Source organism: Artibeus jamaicensis, unplaced genomic scaffold (genome assembly GCF_021234435.1).
Source record: "Artibeus jamaicensis isolate MK-2021 breed Jamaican fruit bat unplaced genomic scaffold, CSHL_Jam_final contig_414, whole genome shotgun sequence".
Lineage (NCBI taxonomy): Eukaryota > Metazoa > Chordata > Mammalia > Chiroptera > Phyllostomidae > Artibeus > Artibeus jamaicensis.
Window position 1 is genome coordinate 5227917 of NW_026521822.1, and position 23151 is coordinate 5251067.

At 36.8% G+C, this 23151-nt stretch overlaps 1 protein-coding gene across 5 annotated transcripts in view; it reads left to right on the forward strand.

The window, feature by feature from the left end:
* EPSTI1 (epithelial stromal interaction 1) overlaps positions 1-22813 on the forward strand; it is a 132848-nt gene extending 110035 nt beyond the window's left edge. For 3 of the 5 annotated variants that reach the window (XM_053665446.1, XM_053665449.1, XM_053665448.1), the window contains 3 exons: positions 3640-3713; positions 11086-11185; positions 19957-20046. In XM_053665446.1, coding sequence (XP_053521421.1) covers positions 3640-3713; positions 11086-11161 — 150 coding nt within the window. In that variant the 3' untranslated portion in view covers positions 11162-11185; positions 19957-20046. Of the gene's footprint in view, positions 1-3639; positions 3714-11085; positions 11186-19956 lie in introns of all 5 variants that reach the window. The other 2 variants (XM_053665445.1, XM_053665447.1) reach the window with 2 other exon arrangements.
* Positions 22814-23151: the final 338 nt, after the last annotated feature.

The following is a 23151-nucleotide window of genomic DNA, read 5'->3' on the forward strand; positions in this document are numbered from 1 at the left end:
TTCTATTCTTTGGCCTTTTTTCTGATGGTAGTTTTTTCATTATTTGCTTATATGAGGTCTTTAGTTACCTCCTCAGGCCTTCCTCAAACTTCTATCTAAAATAGTAACTGAGCTGTTGATCCTCATGTCAATCTGTTTAATCCTTGGCAAAGAACTACCATTGGCTATTTTCTCATTTGTTTATTGTTTTCTTTATTTTAGAATATAAACTCATCTATCTTGTTCATCACTCTTATCTCCATCACATAGATCCAAGCCTGACTCATAATAAGCATTCAGATATTATAGAATGAATGAACAAAAGAATAATAGAATCAGCCTATGTATGTCATAAACATTTAATTGTTTTCAGTTTGTATGGTATTTTTTCCCAGGGGAAGCTTTACATTTTAATTTATCTAAATGTATCAGTATTTTTCTTTATGTCTTTTGGAGGTTTCTTGCTCCAAGTTTATAAATAAATTTACCCATCCTCCTTTGAAACCTCTATTGTTCCATCTTTTATATTCAAACCTTAGACCTCTGTATCATTTATTGTCATGTAAAAAATGAAGGATTTAGTTTTAATTTTTCTCAAAATAGTTGGCTAGCTAATTATCATTCACTAAACCACCTTTCTTGTATGGGTTTAGCATAACAGCAAACATAAGCTACATTTCTATGGATTAGGTCTATTCCTGGACTTAATCAAATTTTTTTAATTACTGTAGATTTATAACATGTTTTAATAGTTGTTGAAGGTGACTCTCCCTCATTTCATTTCTTTTTTAAATGGCTAAGGTCATATGTTTATTTTTTCCAGATAAATTTCAGGATCATTTTTGCTAAGGATGAAAAAATTATCTTAAAATATATTTTAGAGCCTTTGGTTTGTAGGCTCAGTGGATTGATTGCCAGCTTGTAAACCAAAGGATTGCCAGTTTGATACCCAGTCAGGGCACATGCCTGGGTTGTGGGTCAGGTCCCCAGAAGCAGCCGTGCAAGAGGCAACCACACATTAATGCTTCTCTCCCTCTCTTTCTCCCTCCCTTCCCCTCTCTCTAAAAATAAATAAATGAATTATTTTTAAAAAGTTGGGAAAATTTATTTTAGAGAACTAAGTAATAATATGCATATATGGTATACATAGTATATGTATTTTACAGTTTTAGAAATTTTTATCTCATGAACAGAACTGATAAAAATTTAGTTTGTTCAGGCACTGGCTGGTGTAGCTCAGTGGATTGAGTATGGGCCTGTGAACCAGACAATCACGGTTTGATTCCCAGTCAGGGCACATGCCTGGGTTGCAGCCCAGTTCCCAGCAGGGGACACACGAAAGGCAACCATAATTGATGTTTCTCTTCCTCTCTCTTTCTCTTCCCCTCTAAAGATAAATAAATAAAATCTTTTTAAAAATTTAGTTTGTTCAGAGTTCATGTTATTAAACAAGTTGTTCCTTAGGGAAATGGGTCAATGCATATGAAAATACTTAGCATCCTTTGAGTATAGGTATTTAGATTTTAGCTTAGATATATTATGCTAGAACTTTTATAGTTCTAGGCATGATTTGAGTATGGTGAACTATTGACAAGTTACCCTCAGTCTTAATCACCTATTTTGCATATGTCTTACAGGAGATTAGATACAAAGAAATTTAGCCCTAGTTTTTATTTTGCTTCTCATGAGCTGTTTAGCTCTTGACAATTGACTTAAATTGAGTTTCTGAACCTCTGCTTTATCATCTGTAAAACAAGCATATAATGGTCATTCATTCACTCATCAAATAATATTTTATTTATCTGCCTACCTTTGAGAATTTCAAGGATCAAGTACCAAAATTCTGGCAATTTTTTTAACATATTAAGGTCTTATGTTAAACATTGAACCTTCAAAACTTTTCATTTGCTTATCTTCAGTCCCTTAAGCCATAAGCCAGTAAGAACAAAAGAACAGGCCAGGAGACTTCCATAAATTTTCAAAGCTGGAAGTAGAGAAGGAAAAACAAGAACTTGGCACCCAGTACCTCTGAAGGCTAGTGTTGAAAAAAGGAGGGTGAATTGGAAGTCTAAAAGCAGAGTCCCTCCCCTACCACGCTGAAAGTTGAAAACAAAAAGAGCTGTAAGGATGCGGAATGAAGATGATGGTGTACTGACAGGGAAAGTTGGGATTAGGACTGAAGTAGTGATAGAGTCATAAATCTTCCTCCATAATAGGAAGTCAAAAGATAATACAATTAAAAAAATTAAGAAATACAAGAATATGCATGCTATTAAGAAGATAACTGAAGATGAATCTACACATCTTCAGTAGCCACACGCCTGCAGTACCCTCACAGCATTGGAAGTGTAGGCCATGTGGAGGACTACAGCTTCTGTCATTTTAGTGTGAGCCTTAGTAGTACTGTTTCTTGGTAGGCTTTTAAAACTATGTACACATATTGTAGTGACAAAAATTAAAAAGAAAAAAGATTTTATGCTATTGTGAAAAAGTGAGTCTCTCTAGCATAAGACTTGGCATTTGGCATTTAATCAATGCATGTAAAATGGTTGAACAAATACCATTCAATTATTTAGAAAACTCCAATTACCTCTTTGTTGTTAGTACTATATAGGAATTAGAATTAAATAATGTTCTTTAAGGACTGATGACTAATATGTTTGGAATATCACCATGTAAGAAACCAATTTTTTTATTTTTGAGAATTATAAGATGGTGGAAGACTTTTGAATAAAGTTAAAAATAAAATGTCATTTTAAACCTTGAATATATTTCATACTTTTCATCAAGAAATTTTGGGGTTAAGAATACATGTGTTGGTATATGTTTATCGAGATGTGACAGTATTTTCTGTGCCAGAAAATCTCTATGACTCAGCACTAGTTTAGGAGATTGATAATGCTCCCTGTGCCTTTTTTTGTCTTTGAATTGAAACTCAGTCTGCCTCAAGGTAGGCAGTATCAGACAAATCCTGGCACCTAGTTCTTTAATACTGTGAACATAGTAACTGAGTTTGGGAGTTAAGTTACCTCTTCCAATAGCATAATCAGAATGTCAGATGCTAGAGATTTAGTTGTAGTAGCATGATCTCCTATTTGAAGCAAAGTATTTATCCAGAAAGTTTAAAGCTCTGCTAATATTAGGAGTAACTTGTCAATAAACAGGTTGAGTGATTATTCTCCAGGAAGGAGAATGTTTTGCTAATGGAATTACTCTATGGAATTGGGTCCAATATTCATTTGTAAGTGTCTATGAATTTGTTGGGAAAGAAATGAATTTGTTGGGAAAGAGAAATGACCAAGAGATAATATTGTGTGATATTAATGAAGGAACAAATATAATTTCTTTTACTTTGTAAGACACAGGTAAGTTTGACTCATATTGTGCTCACCTCTGTATATGTTGTACTAATTGGTCTAATTTCTAGAACATGTATTTTGGCTTCTTAATCTCACAATTTTATACTCAGAGCTATTGTTTGACTAAGCCACTTTTTTATCTAGTTATGTAAGAAAATAATTTCACTTGGAAATGGTACCTAAGTAAAAGTTTCAAAAATGAAATATTGCAACTGTTAAGGTTAAACATGTAATTGATTTGGGTGTCTTCTGTATAACCAAGTGAATTGAAAACTGTATTTTAAAACTTTATTGTCCCTAGAGTGAATTACTGGAATTTAAACAACAGCAACAGGAGAAAGAAAGAACCAGAAACCACCAGGCTGCACACAGGAGGTATAATGGCTAATAAATTATCATCCTTGGTTAAAAAAATTACCTATAAATTGTTTGCAGTGTTTTAGAAAAACATTATAGTAATATTGACTATAGTTTTGAAATTCATATTATATTTTTAATCTTTATATTATACAGTGTGATATGTGTGTGAGAGTGCCCATTGCTATACACACATGTACATACACATACAGTATCTACTTTTTCTGGGTAGATGGCATTACTTCACACTAGAAAACTGAATGATACTCTCAAGTTATATGTTTATTTATATTATATTTCACTTGCCTTCCATGGAAGAAGGCATCTTCATCCTTTGAGATGATGCTTTAGAATAATTGAACTAGTACAAATGGTGAGATACCCATACTTGAATACAAAAGCTCAGACAAAAATTACCATAAAGTTGTTTTATATTGACTAACATATTAAGAAAAAAATCTTAAAATAGGACCATTAAGGACTTTTTAATAGTGTAAGTGCTCTCTAGTTTATTCCCAATAGCTGACACTCAGTACCCAGTAAAACACCATGTTGATGTTGGGGACAGGGCTAATAGCCACTGTATCTGTCATTATTATGTCAGGATTTTCCTGAAGGGCACTTGGGTTATTTGAGTTAATTGTAGTGTGCTTGAGTGTTTTAGGAGAATAATTTTATTTAAAGGCTCTCATGGTTTAAAGGAACAAATTCTTCTTTTGAAACTTAGTGGTTCTTTTATATGTTTGAATTCCCACTATCAGTAACACATATTTTTAAATTGTGGTAGTTTCATTTTGTGAATGAGACTTTAAAAGGTGTTAATGGACATATTGAAATCAACAACAAAATGACAGTAACCAGAGGGGCAAGGGAAATAATGGGAAAGAAGGGAAATGGATTTTAACTTGAATGAGGGACCCCTGGATGGAGCCACTGAGGGTTCAGATTGAGGGTGGGAGGTGGGCATGGGTAGGGCAGGTATGGGGAAAGTGGTGCTGGGAAAATGGAGACAACTGTATTCGAACATCAATTAAAGAAAAGGGGAAAAAGAAAGAAATTCCCAATTTTATTGTAGTCCTCAACTCTGGATGGTGCCCATATTCTTTTGACTAGATTATACTGCTTCCACTGTCCAGTAAAAATAGTTTTAAAATGTCAAATGTGAATTTATGTGTTCTCCTCCAATTATAAGGAAAAATCAAAATGTTGATGCAGTGGTTAAACCATTTGGTTGGGTAAGAGGACACCATTACTGCTACGTATTTTTTTTGAGAAATAGGCCACAAATTTGTTTAGTCTTTTATAGTTTTTTTTCTCATTTTCTCTTTAAACGTTTTTTTTTTATTTTAAAAAGCCCTGATATTATATGACAGTTGTTAGTACTAGCCAGTTATTTCTCTGGATTTTCGAGGATTGACTGGATAGGAAAGCTTCAAGCATCTTAGAGATAGTAATATGTCACATTAATAAGCCCTGTTGCTAAGAAATTAATCTTCAATAGGCAGCCAATAAGAAGGCAAGTTATCCGATTAGAGGTGGAAAGGATTACTTTTGTTTTATTATAGGAACCTTGACCCTCATTCTTTAGGTTTATTTTCATACTGAAGAATACTTAAACATTAGTGGGGCTATTTATCGGATATTTTCTACACCTTATTTCTATTGATTCTAGTTAAGTATAGATTCAAATTTAATCCATGAGGAACAAGTATGAAGGACACAGGGACGAGAACTAAGGAGGGGTGGAAATGGGAGGGAGGTGGGGAGGACGGGATGGGGTGGGCTGGGATGGAAGAAATAGACAGAAAACTGTACTTGAAAAATAACAGAATAAAAAAAATTTTAAATAAAAAAAAAAAAAAAAGAATCAGGTTTGAGGGCCGATCTGCAGAGGAGCAGAGCAGGCAGCCGGCAGTTCCCCAGCATATATGAACATAAGGGACCAGAAATCCGGATGGTCAGGGAGGATCCAGAGAGTAGGGAGACGTACAGTGGAGTCTCAGGGACTGGAGCAAAAACAGGAGCAGCAAGGACTTTGGCCAGTGCGCAGTCCTGGGGCCCAGTGCTCGGTGCACAGCACCCGGCGCGGTTCTGCAGGCATCCAGCGTACCCGGGTTGGAGCCCAGCACTCCTGACCGGCTCCTGGACCGGCTCCCGGTGCATCTCCGTCGAACTCTCTGGGAGCCCTGGGCCTGCCGAAGGGTCCTTGGGAGAGAGCTGGGTTATCAGCTTCCTTCTTCCCTGGCCAAGCAAGGTTGGGTGCCGAGAAAGACTCGTTTGGGACAGTTTGCAGAGAGGGTGCTGAAGACAAAGGGCCGAGATCAACCGCAGACTCTGTGGTCACCAGCCCCGGAGAACTGAGAGGCACAGTGTGGGGCTCTGACTCCGATAGTCACGGCCGCCCTGTCTGCTCCCCACCCAGCCTGTCAGTGAAGGGAGGTTGGGCGGAGGGCCTGGACTTCCCCCACAGAACTGGGACTGGTAGCCCGAACCTGCAGGAACCGGGCAGCCTAGACCCCAAACCCAGCCAATGGTGGTAACCCCTGGGAGAAGAGCACTGTGAGGAAGTCCTAGATCCCCTTGGTAGGGTGCTGGGGAGAGGCGCCAGTTCAGCACTTGGGAGAGCCCTCGCAGAAAGACCACACTAATCCTCCTGCAGCCTGCTGCAGCCAGAAGAACCGGTTTGGACAGTTTGAAACCAACAAGAGATTTTTTTTTTAAGTAATCTTTTTATTTTTATTATTGTTTTATCTTTCAATACTTTTTTCCTCTTTTTTCTTCTTTTCTGTTTATTCCTTCTTCCTTTCTTTCCAAACGTATCACTTTTTCCTCCCTTCTCCTGCCTTTTTTTTTCTTTACCCACAAGTGACACAAACAACTTGGAACTTCGAAAATACCAGAGCTGGACCCAAGGAAGAGGCTTCCCAACAGTAGAGTTAGAGAAACAAATTTTACTTTGCTATAGCAGAGAAGCCACAAGTTGCTGCATATTTGTATTATTATTATTATTTTCATTATTCTCACTTCTTTTATATTTTAATAATATCTTTGTATTTCTCTTCTTTCTGTATAGGCTTCTTTGCCTTGGCTGGTTGTATTGTATCATTTGACAGGTTTCCCCTGTTCTCTCTTCCACAGTGTATTGCTAATTTTCTATACTTCACGTCACTTGTGTTCCTTTAGCACGCTACCAGAAGTTCTATACCCCCTATTCAGACACATCACATAGAGTCTATCATATGGTTGTTGCTCTAATATTACTGTAAATAATAGCTGTTCTATACAACTGTAAATACTTCACAACACATCTCCCAGATCTTAGCCCACTTCACAGTTTCCTGAATTCTATTACTGTAGCGGTTAACTCTATTTGCTCACACACTGCACCTATTTACTATCTTTAACTCTCACCTTATCCAAGAATCTGACCGACCACAACCTCACTGCTTTCTAGATCCAACTCACTAGCCTTCCCTCTCCAACAAGAGACTTATCTTGTGTCCATCCTCTCTTAAAAGTAGCAAGTTGGGTTGAAGATTATGGTTAACACTATATATAACCTAAAGATCTCCTATCTCTTCTCTACCAGCCTTGACTGTAAATATCATAAAATACTCTCTTGCTGTCATAAACCATTTTGCCTCCCCCTCCAACTGATCACACACACACAAAAAAGGAGTAGGTGGAAACAGAGAATGCCAGGATAACCAAAGGAGACTGCACCACTGAATTTCACAGGCATTCCACCACAGAAGTTCACACCATAAACCCAGGGAATCAGAACAGATCAATTTAAGAAGCTGAGGATAACATGAAGAGTCTCATAAACAATGGGAAGACAAAGAAACAATCCCCAAATGAAAGGACAGGAGGAAGCCTCTATTTCATGCTAGATGAAATAGAGGCAAGTGAACTATCAGATATTGAATTCAAAGCACTGGTTATCAAGAGTTCAAAGAGGTCACAATCAGCTACCAGAAACTACAGGGGAGCTACAATGAACTCACCGCAAACTATATCAACATGAAAAAGGAAATAGAAACTATCAGCAAGGGACAAGAGGAAATGAAGAATACAATTTCTGAATTGAAGAACACAGTTGAAGGAATCAAAAGCAGAATCAATAAAGCAGAAGATTGGATCAGTGAGTTGGAGGACAAAGTAGAAGAATCAGGTCTGAAATAAGTGATCTAGTCTTTAAAAACACTTTTTGTATTCTCAATCAGTTTCTGAAAAGAGTTTGTTTATTTTGTCATTTAGAGTTTATAGTGAGCATTCCTATGTTATCATGAGAATACTCATGCAGTAGCCTCTTAAATGAATAAAGTAGCTGCGTTTGTTCCTGCTGAAAGCAACAGCACAAGCTACATAGTCAGGGGACATAAGAACTCTTCTTCACGGACATTAATTTTATTAGAGTCAAAAAGACAATGTGCTTTCTACTATTTATAAGTTCACATGGCTGAACACTCAACCCTGAGTTTTATAATAGAACATTAATGGGATTCCTCACAAGGTTTTCAATGAATCCTATAATTGTTGAGCTTGAGTGCATCTGCACCTGACTCAGTCTAACTTTCTGAGTAAGAGAAGAAACTTTAAACTCCAGAGAGAAAGGACAGACCATGGAGGTTAAGGACTTGAAAGGAACTGGACCGTGAGCTGAAAACTGGAATGAACTGAATTGATTTATTGAAACTTGAACCATTCTTGAATAACAGTTTTTATCCAAATTAACCCTGGGAAGAAAATCCAGAGCATTAGTTTGACAGCAATAAAATGCATGTATTGTACTTTCTAATACTAGTAAACAAAAATATAAACTGGTACTTTTTTTCCTATTTGAATTCTTATTAGGAATTGAGAAAATAATCTCTTTACCACATATAATCTCTAGCCGACCCCTGCGTGTTCTCCTAGTAACTGATGCTCAAAAGTGAATTGCATCACCTTGCATGAATGACAAGTCACCAGTCTGCAGTGTCTGAGAGAATTGAGAGAGGTGGACAGTGAGCAGTTTTGCAGCCTGCACTAACCACCATGGGTGGTTTCACAATGTAGCTGCAGTCACAGAGTCAGGGAAAGGTGGAGATCATGCACATGGATAATTCATTCATTTACCTTTTGCATATTTGGGCATGTGAAGGCTTTGTTCTCAGCACTGGGAATAGACTTAACAAAGTAGAAAAGGTCCATGACTACATGGAAATTACAAACTGGAAGAAAGAAGTCAACAATTTAGCAGCAAGATTATTTCAGATAATGATACATGCCATGGGGACTACACCGTGATTGAAGGCGATAATTCTTGAAAAAAGAGGTAACATCACAGGACAAGAGCTAGTCACACAGAGACTGGGGACCAAAACATGGATGTCCCCCATTCAGGCATAAGAACAAGTGCAAAGTCCCTAAAAGGGGAATGACCTTGGACTTTTTGGGTCCCAAATGACTGGATTATAGAGGGTAAGGAAGAAAATATTATGAAATAATGTAGGAAACATAGGCAGAAGCTAAAAAAATACAAGATTTCATAAGCCAGTGATTTTATTCTGGGAGTAATGGAAAGTCAGAGAAGAGTTTTAAGGAAAATGAAGGCAGGCCCTCTTTCATGATTTAGTAAATTGGTTATGTGGAAATAGATTACAGAGGCAGAACTGGAAGCAGAAGCCAGATGAAAGAGGATAGCAATTTGGACCAAAATGGTGGCCCTAAAAAGAAATGGGTGAATTCAAGATGTGCTTGGTTGGTAGAGCCAACAGGACTTTTAGTGGTTTGGATATGGGGTGTCATAGGGATGCTGAGGGAAAGGCCATCTCTGTTACTGACAAACAACAATAACAAAAACAGTCCTAGGGGTATGAGAAGTGAAGAATACCATTGGTTGTGCTGTTAAGTGGGGAGCAGGGTCGGCTTTCATTTCTTTAATATGCAAATCTCAGTAAGATACTGTTCAGTCTGTGTGCTGAGAGGTCCTGGAAAGGTGACTTACACACTGAGCTCTTCAGGGAGCCAGGCTGACCAAATATGGCACTTGGATAGATTTTATGGTAAGAGGAAAAAAGCTTTCTAATAACTAAAATGTAACCAGTGTACAGTGGGGCTTGAAGTTGTTGAGAAAACAGCAAACCAATAAGCCCAAGATCCAGCAGGATGACATGCAGTTGGCATTTTAAGTATCCCTAAGCAAGCACAAAAGACAGACAAAAAATCATCTTATTTTGCCACCCAGTACTCATTACCCTTGAAGTCCCCAAACTTCCCACACTCATGGATTAACAGCTCCCCACCATGCTAATCTTCATGACTGAACAGGAGGCTAATGTCACTGAGGCCGGCCTACCCTTCCTCCCATAAACATGTATTGAGCTGCTGCTGTACACCAGGCACAGTGTTTCTAACAAGAAGCTGATGGTCTTAATGACACTGTTCCTCAGTAATTTGTTGACATCATAGGCTACGTATCACAATGTTTCTCCAGCCTTTGCCTCCCTGACTATACTCATTCATACCAAGGCAGCTCAGAGCATGCTGTTGCCTTCACTTTACTTTTTTAATGTTAAAAATTTTTAGTTTAAAAATTTAATTTTTTAGTAAGACAGGTATATCTGAGTCCATGTAACAAATATTTAGAATGATTAATTATAAAGTAAAAAAACAGGTAGCCAGCCCCAGAAATAGAATATAACTAATGTCCCACAGTTAGTCCACATTCTGACCTTTAAAGTAATCACTTTCTTACCTTTCTTCAAGGTTTTACCTCCTATGTGTTAAGTTTAATTTTTGAAATTGGTTGCTGCAAATATGACTGGACATCAGTGAAAAGTGTACCCATTACCTCTTTGAAAGCTCAAGTTTCTCTCTTAATATTTCCTTTTCCTCATACACTTGTCCCAGTCCCTTCTATTTTTCACTTGTGGGATTTACCTTAGCAAGACTGACAGTGGAGCACAGGGCATATGGAAGGGACATCTATCTTGCAACAACAATGTCACAGAGCTATTTTTGTTTTTCCTTCATGTTTTTATTCTTATAAAGCCTTTATCTTTCCTCAGCCTCTGGGGTTCATGCCTTGCCTGCCCTGGCCTTTAGGGGTCTGGTTGCTTGGGTGAAGAAGGTTCTAGAACTGAGAGAAGATAGGCCAGTGAAACTGAAATTAGCAACTATGCCCACTCTGACCAAGCCACCACCCACAGCCAGCCCCAGCTCCAGCAAAGGACTGCTAATAGCATGTCATGTGATTGATGTAAAAAGAAGTTCCTGTAGATTTCTTCTAAGCTGAAGGGAGGAAGCAATCCCCATAGTCAGTCATACAGCACATTAGGTTCTCAAAAATCTCTCAGCCTTGCAACAAGCTTTTCACTTACACACATTTTTCATTGTTTTAAAGGGTAAATAATGCTTTTCTGGACCGACTCCAAGGCAAAAGTCAACCAGGTGGCCTGGAGCACTTCGGAGGCTCTTAGAATATGAATAGTGGTAACAGCTGGGTGAGTTTTTCCTTTACTCTTAGAAAATATCTTTCAAATTTGAAGAATAAAAAATAAGAATTTAAAAAATATGTTGTGGCCTTCTCCCCAGATATTTTTTCATGTGCTGTTCAGCTGTGTGATGGGCAGTCAGCCAGAGTGATTATTGTAAATTCCACAATAGCTTCTGAAAGAGGGAAAAAGTCCTGATTTCAGCTCTGGCCAATTGCAGTAAAAATGACACCTGCCCTTTATTCTCAGCATTATTTCCTGGGCTGTAAGGCTTTTTAACACCCCTGGCCCAGACCCATGACAAAAACAAATGAACATTTTTTTTCAGGAATATTTTAAATAAAATATGGTTATAAAAATAGTGAGCATTCTCTAGTAATAAATTTTTTCAGTGAGACTAGCATATCAAAGAAACCAATATTTAATTTTTCATTACAAAACGATAAACCCTACAGCAAAAGGCATTTTAAAAAATAAAATATTGATATAGATTTTTGTGAAAAAAATCTTGCAACTTGTAATGTGTGTTTAATGTGTTTTGCATGCTTTATAATTTAATTGAAGCACAGGTACATATGTGTCTACTAAAAAAAATGGAACAGATATAAATCTTTAAATTGGTAAAATATAACAAAATAATCAAGTGCTTGCTGACCTGAAAACTCTAGAGACAATCACTCTTCAATAAATACTTGATCAGGTGTGACTCAGTTGGTTGGACATTGTCTTGCAAGGCAAAAGGTGACTGGTTCAATTGCTGGTTAGGACATATACCTGGGTTGCTTGTTTGGTTCTCTCACTTAGTAGAGGCAGCTGGCAGCTGATTGATGTTTCTCTCTTGCTCTCTTGCTCAATATTTCTCTCCCTAGCTTTCTCTCTCTCTTCCTCTCTCTAAAACAATAAATAAATAAATGAAAAAATTAAGAAAAAATAAATACTTGATTGACAAAAAGTCATTTTTGAGAAGACAGTCTGTTAGGAATTTTACATGCATGTTTTCTTAAAAGATATCCAGTAGTTAAAATTGATAGGTAGATTTCACAAATTATATATAGGGAAGAGAACACAAATTTCAGGCAAATTTGCAGAGAAGGTGTAGTGGATGTATTTATTTATCCATAATGTATGCTCATGTGCATGACTACAGCATTCAGAAAAGAGACAATCTGGAAGAGAGAACAGTTTTTGCATCATGTGTTACAATTTATAAATTATTAATTTATACAAATATGTGAGTAGGAGCCATATGGTAAATGGAGCACTCTGAGTTTAATACATTATCCAAGTTCAAGGAATTATAAGTTATGAAACATGATTGAAACTCAGATTTTGAACAACTTCAAAACTTGCTGCACATTTTCTCCTCTATTCAACTACTACCAAATGTAGAAAGTACCTAGAAAAATACCTGGGATTGAGGAGAAGATGATGGGAGAGAGTAAAGGAATACTGCATAGACTGCTGCTAAGAGAATAAGGATTTGGTTCACCAATGACTACTGGTGGCCTTACATGAGTGAGCTGTAAACCTTTGCTTGGGTTCCTCACAGATTAAAAAGAGAGGAATGTTGTTTTCTGAGGACGTGATATGAGTGAGGATGATTAAAGTTTTCTTAGTAGGGCAGGCATATCCAAGTCCAAAGTGATTACTGGTTCTTCCCTTACTTGAAAGAAACTTGATAGAAAGGTGAAAACTCCTTCAGACTCCCAGTCCTACTTCCACATTTACTTACCTACAGACATCCCTACCTGTATGCCCGCTCTTCCTTGTAAGCCAGTTTCTATCTTCTTCACTATCTTTGTACTACTAATACTCCCCCCTTATCCTGAATTATCCATCTCAACTAGAAAATGCCCATCAGCATAAAATATTGAGAAATATAAACTACTTTGCTACTACTTTTCTTCTTGCTGTTTTTTCTTCCCCTTTAGAGCAAAACTTCCAGCAGTGTCTATTCTTGCTGTGTGTACTTTCTTTCCTCCCATTTCTTTTAAACCTACTCTAATCAGGTTTTAGACTTTCCTAGTCCTACAAAAAATGCTTTTGGCATGGTCACTAACAATGTCCACATTGCAAAACTCCAGTGGTTATATCTCAATCTTTAGTTTTAAGACCTATCAGCATCATTCATCATGATGAATTGCTTCCTCCTCTATGAAACTTTCTTTACTGGGCTTCTAGGACACTATACTCTCCTGGGTTTTTATCTATTTCTATGGCCAATATTCTCCTTGGATGAATTCCCTGCATCTTTTTGTTCTCACAATACTGGAGTGTTTCAGGGATCCACCTTCTGAAGACTATGTTCACTTAATATCTTGGTGGCCTCATCTCATTTTATGAAATGAAATAAATGCTTGGGAGTATATGCTTATTACTCCCAAATTTTAATTTCCAGTCTAGACCTCTTCCTCCAAATTCTAGGCCTTTATATTCATTTGCCTACCCAACGTCTCTACTTGCATATCCAATATACATTTCAAGCTTAATATATCTAAAATCTAATCTTTATTCCCTTTACCTTAATGCTCTATCTGCACTTTTTCCTATTTGCATAATGGTGCAACCCATCTCTCACAGCCCTCCATAGATAATCCATCAGGAAATATTCTTGATTCTTCTAAATATATCTAATCCAACAGCTACTCACAACCTTCACCACTATTATCCTGCTTCCAACTTCTATCAATTATCATCTAGATTCTTGAAAATGTCTCAAGTGGTTTCTTTGCTTCAACATTTCCACACCTAGAGTTTATTCTCTGTATGAGAATGATCTCTTTGAATCCAAAGGCAGATCCTATCACTCTTATGCTCAAAATTCTCCAATGATTCCCATAACTCCCCAAATCACATGAAGTAAAAGTTCTTATGGGAGCCTACTAGGTGCTACATGATTTAGACTCCACTTTATTCTTCTGGTGCTCTCCTACACTGCCCTTTCTCATTATTCTTAGCCATGCTTGCTTCTTGCTGTTTTTTTGAAAACTTGAGAAACTGGATGCTCTCACCTTATGGCCTTTGCACTGGCTTATCCCTCTATACTATCCTCCAAAATATCCATGTTATTTGTTCTTCAAGTTTTTTTTTAATTCCTCCTCAGTTTATTTAGTGCTTCCACCTGTGCCTTCACCCCTGACTCTTGCCAGCTCCACTTCCTTTTTCCATACACTCTGCAACTTCTAACATAATTTACTATCCTTTGCTTATATGTTTTGTTGACTATTTTCCCTTAGTCTCTCCCTGTGGTGATATATGTTCCATATGCCATCAGAGCAGGGCCCTTTGGTTATATTCCAAGCATAAAACAGTGACTAGATCCTACCACATGTACAAGGAGAGAGGTGGCTGTGATTAAGGGTCACCAAAACAGCACAGATTTAGCACTAAATGATGTGATATACTAAAATGACTAGTTATTGAATTTTAAAAGGCTATGTATAAAACATTTGATGAAATAGATATTGGACTTAAAACAATGAAATAAAATGGGTGACAATGCCAACCAAGATTTGAAAAAAGAACAATTTTAGGAATAAAAAACATAATCTTTGAAATTAAAGCACTCAGTGAGTTTATCCTAATAGAGGGAATACAAATTAAGAACTAAATCAAAATACCATTTCTCTTCTATTATTTGGAAACTCCCCCCACCTACAAAATGAGAGATTGGCAATATACTCTGTTGGCAAGGCTGTGGAAAAACAGGTTCTTTCACACATTGTTGGTACAAATTCAAAATGATGCAAGCACTACATAGGTTAATTTGTTACTGTCTTCCCATAAAATAAAAACCAGGCCTAGACATATTACAGAAAAGTTCTAATAAATGTTCTAGGAACAAATGATTTCAAATGTCGTGGAAGATTTTTCAGATAAATCAAAAGAAGAAAATATTTCCCAAAATGATTAAGCAGGTAAATGGAACTTTCAATCAAAATCCAGCAAAGACTATACAAAAAAAAATGATAGACCAATCTCACTCATAAACATGTATTCAGCCCTGGCTGGCATAGCTCAGTGGATTGAGCATGGGCCTGTGAACCAGAGTATCGATTCCCAGTCAGGGCACATGCCTGGGTTGCAGGCCAGTTCCCAGCAGAGGACGCATAAGAGGCAACCATACATTGATATTTCTATCCCACTCTTTCTTCTTCCCTTCCCCTCTCTCAAAAAATAAATAAATAAAATATTTTTAAAAACATGTATTCTAAAAAAATTCACAAAATTTTGATAGATTCTCTAACGAATTTTTAAAAGCCATAATATGTCTATTTCAATGGAATTTATTCCAAAATGCAAGCTTGGTTTACCATAAATGAATAAATAAACAACATAAAAAACAAAATAAAACAAACAAAAACTTCACCTCATAAATTACAGGGCAAATACCATATAATCATCTCAATAGTTAAGAGAAATCATTTGATAAATTTCAACATACACATTTGTGGTAAAAAAAAATCTTCTAGCAAACTAGGAACAGAAAGAAAATTTCTTTAGTACAAATAGGTAGTTACAGAATAGCCATGGGAATGTAAAATGCAATATATGAAATGGAATAGCCAAATAATTTATATGCATAACCTATGGACATGAACAATGGTAGGGGGATGACCTGAAGAAGTAGGGGGTGCCGGGAGGAGAAATGCAAAGGGGGGAAAATTTAGACAACTCTAATAGCATAATCAATCAAATATAATAAAAAAGAATGTATGGACACAAATAAAAATTTTTTAACCAAAATCAGCAAAAACCTATAATAAAAATACATCACAAATGTTTTCTTGGCCTTGGCTAGGTAGCTCAGTTGGTTAGAGTATCATCCCCATACGATGAAGTCACAGGTACAATCCCTGGTCAAGGTATGTAGAAGAATCAACCAATGAGTGCATAAATAAGCAGAACAAGAAATCAGTATTTCTGTCTGTCTGTCTGTCTCTCTCTCCCTCCCTCCCTTCCTCTCTCTCAAAATACATTTTTAAAAGTGTTCTATTTAAATCAGATATAAGGATTGAAAAAATGTATAAATCACCAATAATACAGAATATTGACACTGACAATATCCATTAATCTTACTTAGATTTTCCCAGTTTCACTTCACTGTGTGTGTGTCTTTGTGTGTGTGTATTTAGTTCTATGAAGTTTTATCACATATGTAGGTCCATGTATCCACCAGAGTACAGAACATTCTAAACAAGTCCATTAACACAATGATCTTTATAATGTTACCATTTTATAATCACATTTATGTCCTTCTTAGAATGAGTCCCCATACATAACCACTGGGAACTATAAGGCTGTCTCCATTTCTAAAATTTATCATCTCAAAAATATTAACATAAATGGAATCACATAGCTCTGGTAGCTTGTGGGTTCAGTCTCTGGTCAGGGCACGTACAAGAAGCAACCAACGAGTGCATAAATAAGTGAAACAACAAATTGAATATTTCTCTCTTTCTCTTTCTCTCTCTTTGACTCTCTAACTCTCCCTTCCTCCTTCTCTCTAAAAATCAATAAATAAATTTAAAAATAAAATAAAATAAATGGAATCACATAGTATACACATTTTTGGATTAGCTTTTATTCACTTAAAATAATTCCCTGGAGACCCATCAAAGTTTTTATTATTTTTTTATTGTTGAGTAGTAGTCCATGATATGTATATACCACAGTTTGTTTAACCTTTCACCCATTTGAGGACATTTTTTTTCCATCGTTGACTATTTTATATAAAGCTGCTGTGAACAAATCATGGAAAATAAATTAAATAGACTTCCGCCAAGATGGAGGTTTAGGTGAATGTGCCGTGCCTCCTCACACAACCAAGTTTAGGGACAACTAAATATTAGCATCAGAAAACACAACCAGAACACGGAAAACTGAACTTTTCGGAAGTCCACTAACAACAAATTCTTCAGCCCGACCAGTAAGGGGCGAAACCGGCGTCTGGTGAGGAGCTGCAAGGGAGGGCTCGGTCGGACCCTGGCGCGGAATCCAGACGCGCGAATCCAGACGCACGGGTTCCAAACCCAGGATTGGACCTTGTGAGCGACGGAGCAACCTACCGGGTGAGCGACTGCAGAGGAGACAGTGGGGAGGCGGTGCAGCGAGTTGACTGCGGTTGCCTAATTGCGCGTGAGCGAGGGAGTGGGCGGTTGGACCGGCTGCAGCGGCGATAGAGGGTGCCGCCATTTCTCCGCTCTGACCACGCCCCCACATACAGCGTCACAACCCAGCTACCTGGGAGTCCAAGGCGCAGTTTCTCACATTTAAAGGGCTAGAACAGACCAAAAATGTCGCAGGGAGACCTCAAAGCCCCAGAGATAAATCTAAGCGACGAAGAAATAGCAAAACTCTCAGACACACAGTTTAAAACACTGGTCATCAGCTTCCTCACAGATCTGGTTGATTATAGCCACAAATTAGAGAAACATATGAAGGCTAAATTAAGGGAAATGAATGGAATTCCACAGGAAACCCATAGAGATGAAAAGGAAACTGGGACTCAAATCAATGGAGTGGACTAGAAGAAACCAAATAATGGCCAAACAGAAAAGAGTCAAGGAGCAAGAATTCAAAGAAATGAGGAGAGTCTTAGGAACCTCCAGGACATCTTTAAACGCTCCAATATCCGAATTATAGAGATACCAGAAGGGGGAAAGACACAACCACCAGTGGAAAAACTATTTGAACAAATAATAAAAGAAAATTTCCCCAATCTGGCAAAGGAAATAGACTTCCAAGAAATCCAAGAAGCCCAGAGAGTACCAAAAAAGTTGGACTCAAGAAGAAACACACCAAGGCATATCATAATTACATTAGCCAAAATTAAAATGAAGGAGAGAATCCTAGAAGCAGCAAGAGCTAAGGGGACAGTCACCTACAAAGGAGTCCCCATCAGACTGTCAGCAGATTTCTCAAAAGAGACCTTACAGGCAAGAAGGGGCTGGAAAGAAATATTCCAAATCATGAAATCTAAAGACCTACAACCAAGATTGCTCTATCCAGCAAAACTTTCATTTAGAATGGAAGGACAGATAAGGTGCTTCTCAGATAAGACCAAATTCAAGGAGTTCATCATCACCAAGCCCTTATTATATGAAATGTTAAAGGGACTTATCTAAGAAAAAGAAGTTAAAGAAACATGAACAGTGAAAGAACAACAAGCTCACAGTTATTAACAACCACACCTAAAACAAAAGCAAACTAAAAGAACAGCTAGATCAGGAGTGGAAATATAGAAATGAAGATCTCAAGGAGGGTTAGCAACAGGGGAGTGGGAGGAGGAGATGGGGGGAGAAGGTACAGAAAATAAGTAGCATAGACAGTAGATAGAAAATAGATGGGGGGGGCAAGAATAGCATGGGAAATATAGAACCTAAAGGACTTGAGACACATGGACATAAACTAAAGGGGGGTAATGGTGGGGTTGGGGGGGCAGGGTGGAGGGGAATGAAGGGGGGAATAGAACAACTGTAACAGCATAATCAATTTAAAAAAATAAATTAATTTAAAAAAAATTAACATTGTTAAAAGTAAAAAAAAAAGAAAATAAATAAATAAACCACAGATTATAAAATTATCTACCTAATACATACAAAAGAATTTATTTAATATATTCAAATTATGGGAATAAATAGGGCCCATCAATGAATATGTTTTATAAATAAAAAGTTGACAAAAGGTTAGTATACAGAATATATAAAAAATATTTCAATTATGGTTGATGACTGAGATCCCCTGAGGAATGAAAGAGGAGAGCTGGAAGAAATAATGGAAGCAGTAAAAAGTGAAAGATGATAGGAAAGGAAGAAAATATGATAAGACTATGATGAAAGCCAAGGAAAAATAAAGTAGTTTTTTGAAACATAACACAGACACTTAAGCAGTGGGCTTCTGCTAAATGTATATTGGTAGCCAAATTAGATAAAGCTTTATTTTTAAACCTTTCAAAATTTAAATCATATTCTTCTCATACTACTTAATATATACGTATTATTTGATAATTCAAACTTCCTTTTATATTTAAAAATGTGTCTTGCTTCTCTAGATTCATCTACTAGTTTTCAAATTGCACCTAAAGTGGGACATTTAAAAAAATCACTTCAACTGATCTTTTTCTGATACCAGTAGGTGAGACCCTTTGGGATAATATGGAAACTCTAAATTCTTTGTCTTTAATGGCAGTTAAGTATTTGCCACAACCTATGGGACAACCTGGGATTTTAGTTTCCTGGAGTGTTAGAATAGCACTAGACTGAATCCCAAGTAAATGTGGTCCACCTTTCTACGGTGAAGATTTCTTGACCTTTGCACATAGTCGACAGGGAGGGGACTCATTTAATTTATCTCCCTTTCTCAGAGTCCCTTAGAAGTCACCTTCCTGCTGTCTCATACAATACAACTGTACTTTATATATTTCCATTTAAATTGCTCTGCTCCACACTGTGTTAGTCCCATCCTTGCTGTAACTTTGGAGATGGGTGGCAATACTTGTGAACATTATTATTTGTAACCCACGTCAGCCTATCTCTAAGAACACAGCTGTTGAGCCATCCCTCAACAAGCCATTCATTGTTGACAAAGACAATTAGATTTGTGCATCTAATGCAAGGGGACTTAAAAATTAAATCATTTCATTGGGACTAAATTATTAACAGTCACTTAAACCTGACATAATAAGAGTGTTTTTTGAAGGAACTTCATAGTGGTTTACAAAAGATTTGAATTGTGTTTTGCTGCTTGTAGTAATTATATTTTGTTTTTTTTTCTTCCAGGATATATAAGAAATGTTTACTTAACATCTGGCCTTTGTCAGCTGACCTTGAAAACACCTATGAGATACTTTCTTTAAATGCAATTTTGTTCACCATGACTTCAAATGACTACCCACACACCTAGCTGAGCAGCTGCGCTATGACAGGTTTCTCCCTGTCTTTATTTAAGCATGTTTGCAGGTTCTGATTACTGAACTCATATTTAATCTCTATTGCCAATGAAATGTTACAGTATTTTTCTTATTGTTTCTTGCCTCTTATTGGAAGTATAATTACAGCAATGTTAGTAAGATAGAATATGAGAGAATTCTTTGATGCTTTCAGGTTAGTGAGAGCTGTAGGTGCTGCATGCATGTCCATCTAAACAGCCGACTAATTCTCAGATCAGATTAGGAAAGCTTTGGTCTCTTTTTAGCTTTTAATCTCTACTTTCTTAATTCAGTATACAAATGTGAGCAAAAGAAAAAATATTTTAATCTCTTTTAAACAAATTAAATAAAATTTGAACTACCTTTGCATAGATGGTTTACTTTTATTTTTAATGAAAAGCTCTTGAGTTTTTCTCTCTTGAGGGGGGTCTCATTTTTATGTTCTCCTTTACAATTCATATATATCAAATATACTACTGAAATCACTATGGGATCAGCTTTGGTCTGATTTATTTACTAATACTGTTCCTCCGGTTTTTCAGAGTAGGACAGTTAATTTCCTGAAAGCACAATGTTTCTAAAAATTAACCATACACAAATGTAGTTTGTAAATGTTTTTGGAAACTTGTCTTTGCTATATGGGACCTATTTCCTATTGCAAATTCAGTCAATTTTTAATCCTATTTTTATAGCCTTGAACCAGTTTGTAGACTCCAGAGTGCAGGAACATTGGTCCCTGCTGCATGCTGCAGTCCCCCTCCATAGGAAACACTGCATTCAGTCTTAGAATGAAGGTTGGAGGAATGAATAATTTTTGCAGCTGGACAACTAATAATAATACTTTGCAGCTTTAAGAGATCTTTTGTAGTACCAATTGCTCTGTTGAAATAACTTTCCATATCTGTGTATTGAGGGAAACATTGAGGTTCTTAGGCCAAGACTAGGGGGCGGGGACTCACAGAAAAAGGGCAAGGGTGAGGTATAGAAAGGACCAAATTTTGTGAGAGTGGTAATGGCTGAGGACAGATGGTTCACAGCTAGTTTCTCTGGAGTAAATAATGCAGATACCATTGGTTTCCTCCTCTTCTGCCAGCTGAAATTGTACTGGTGCTGTTGACACTAACATGAAATGTTTGGACTATTTGAAATTTTGCCATTACCTCATCCTGGGTTGAAAGCACTGCCTAACTGATGGTAAATGTGGGACTTTTGTGGTCATTTTACTGCTACGGCCTGCGGCCATTTCAGCCCTACACCTGCCAGTCTGGCAACCTGATAATCCACAATTGTGTTCAGGTTTTGTGTCTAGACTCAGTATTCCTCACTTGCTGTGCTTTGCCAGAGTGTCACCAGGAACTAAGGTAAGGGAAAGGGATGTTTTCTTACTTTGGGGGTTTTCAGGAAAATTGAACTCGATATCTCTTCCACTGCCTGCTCTATCCTGCATTTCCAAATAAAGACATTTTGTTCAGGTATCTGTTCTCATTTCCAAAAAAAGTCATTGTGCTGCTATGGAGAATTGTGACTTCATGCCCAAAATTATCTAGAATATGACTGGGATTGTAAATATCTTCCTTAAACAGTTTTCTATTTAGGTGGAAGCAACCAGAAAAGAAACAATGGTTTTGTTGTATAAGGGAGTAGATCATTTTGTTTTTCACATTTAATGTGCCCTGTTGAATCAATTAAAACAAAATATGACTTGTGGTTAACTCAGGATAGGAATCCCAAATTCCTAACACCATCCCCGTGCTTTCAGTTCTTTATTTTTCTGAGAAATAAAATATATGCAAGATGGATTGCTACAAAAGTAATAGGTATTTGTTATAAAAACTTCAGACACAGTGATGAATAATAAAAAGAAAGAAACTAGTGGTTTTCACATTTTATATCTGTTGATAATAGAAGTATATTTGGGCATATACCCCTCCAGATATTTTTCTATCTGTATGTGTTTCAAAATCCCTGTGATAAAAACTCTTATGGACACTGTCTGACGACTGGATAAGGACAAACACCTGGACTTAGAACTGGTGGTTCTAATGCAAAATCTATTTATAAGTGTTTTGATATATGTAGTCAAATAACTTCCCAAAATGTGGCACCAATATTTATTACTGCCAGAAGTATGCTCTATACTCTCCCCAATACAATTAGTTGCTCTTAAATCTTTGCTTACATACTGAGTGAAAAATGCTATTGGTGGAAATTAACCCCTGTTTTTTCCCATGGGTTTACTGGTCATTTTTTTTGTATGTGTTTGTGTAATATAGCTGATTTGTAAAAGATCTGTTAGAATAGTATGTTGTAAATATTCTCATTTTTATGTGTCTTTAATTTAGTAATGTTTAATACTGAAGTTTTAAGTATTTATGTATTTGGATCTATTAATCTTTTTTCCTGTGTGGTTTCTTCTTGGTGTTATGTTGTTAGATTATAAAATGTACAAAGCCACACCCCACCCAGTGTCCCATTTTGAGAACAGGAAGGATTTTCCCTCCCGCTGGGCATGGTTTGAGCAGTATAGTGCAGGGTATCTTTCTCCACACCTAGCACAGACCTGAGAACCCATGCATATCTCTACACTGGAGAAATATTTCCTCTGGTTCATAAAGACTTTGTTTGCATTAAAAAACATAGCATGTATTATTTAGGATTTAGGATGATTTTGTTTAAAAAAATTATAAAAAGCCTACTACAAGCTTATTTTTAACTCGAAGGTTTGTTTGTCTTTTCAGAAAGTATCTTTAGGAAATTATATTGTAGTTATAGTAAATGTAGACATACTCATATTACTTCCAAAATAAAACACAGCATTTATAAAAATGAAAACTTGAAAGTCAAGATTTTGTGATACCCATAGCTGAAAGTTTGAAATTGATTATAGAAAATATATAATCATAGAGACAGTGACTGTGAGGTTAATTAACATCCAGGATATTAAACAGATGGGTGGCGATGAGTTGGACTTGTCCTATAAAGAGTATGTTTGGAAGTGTGGTTTTCAGAGGAGGTAACAGGCATGGTGTTAGGGCCATTAACAGGA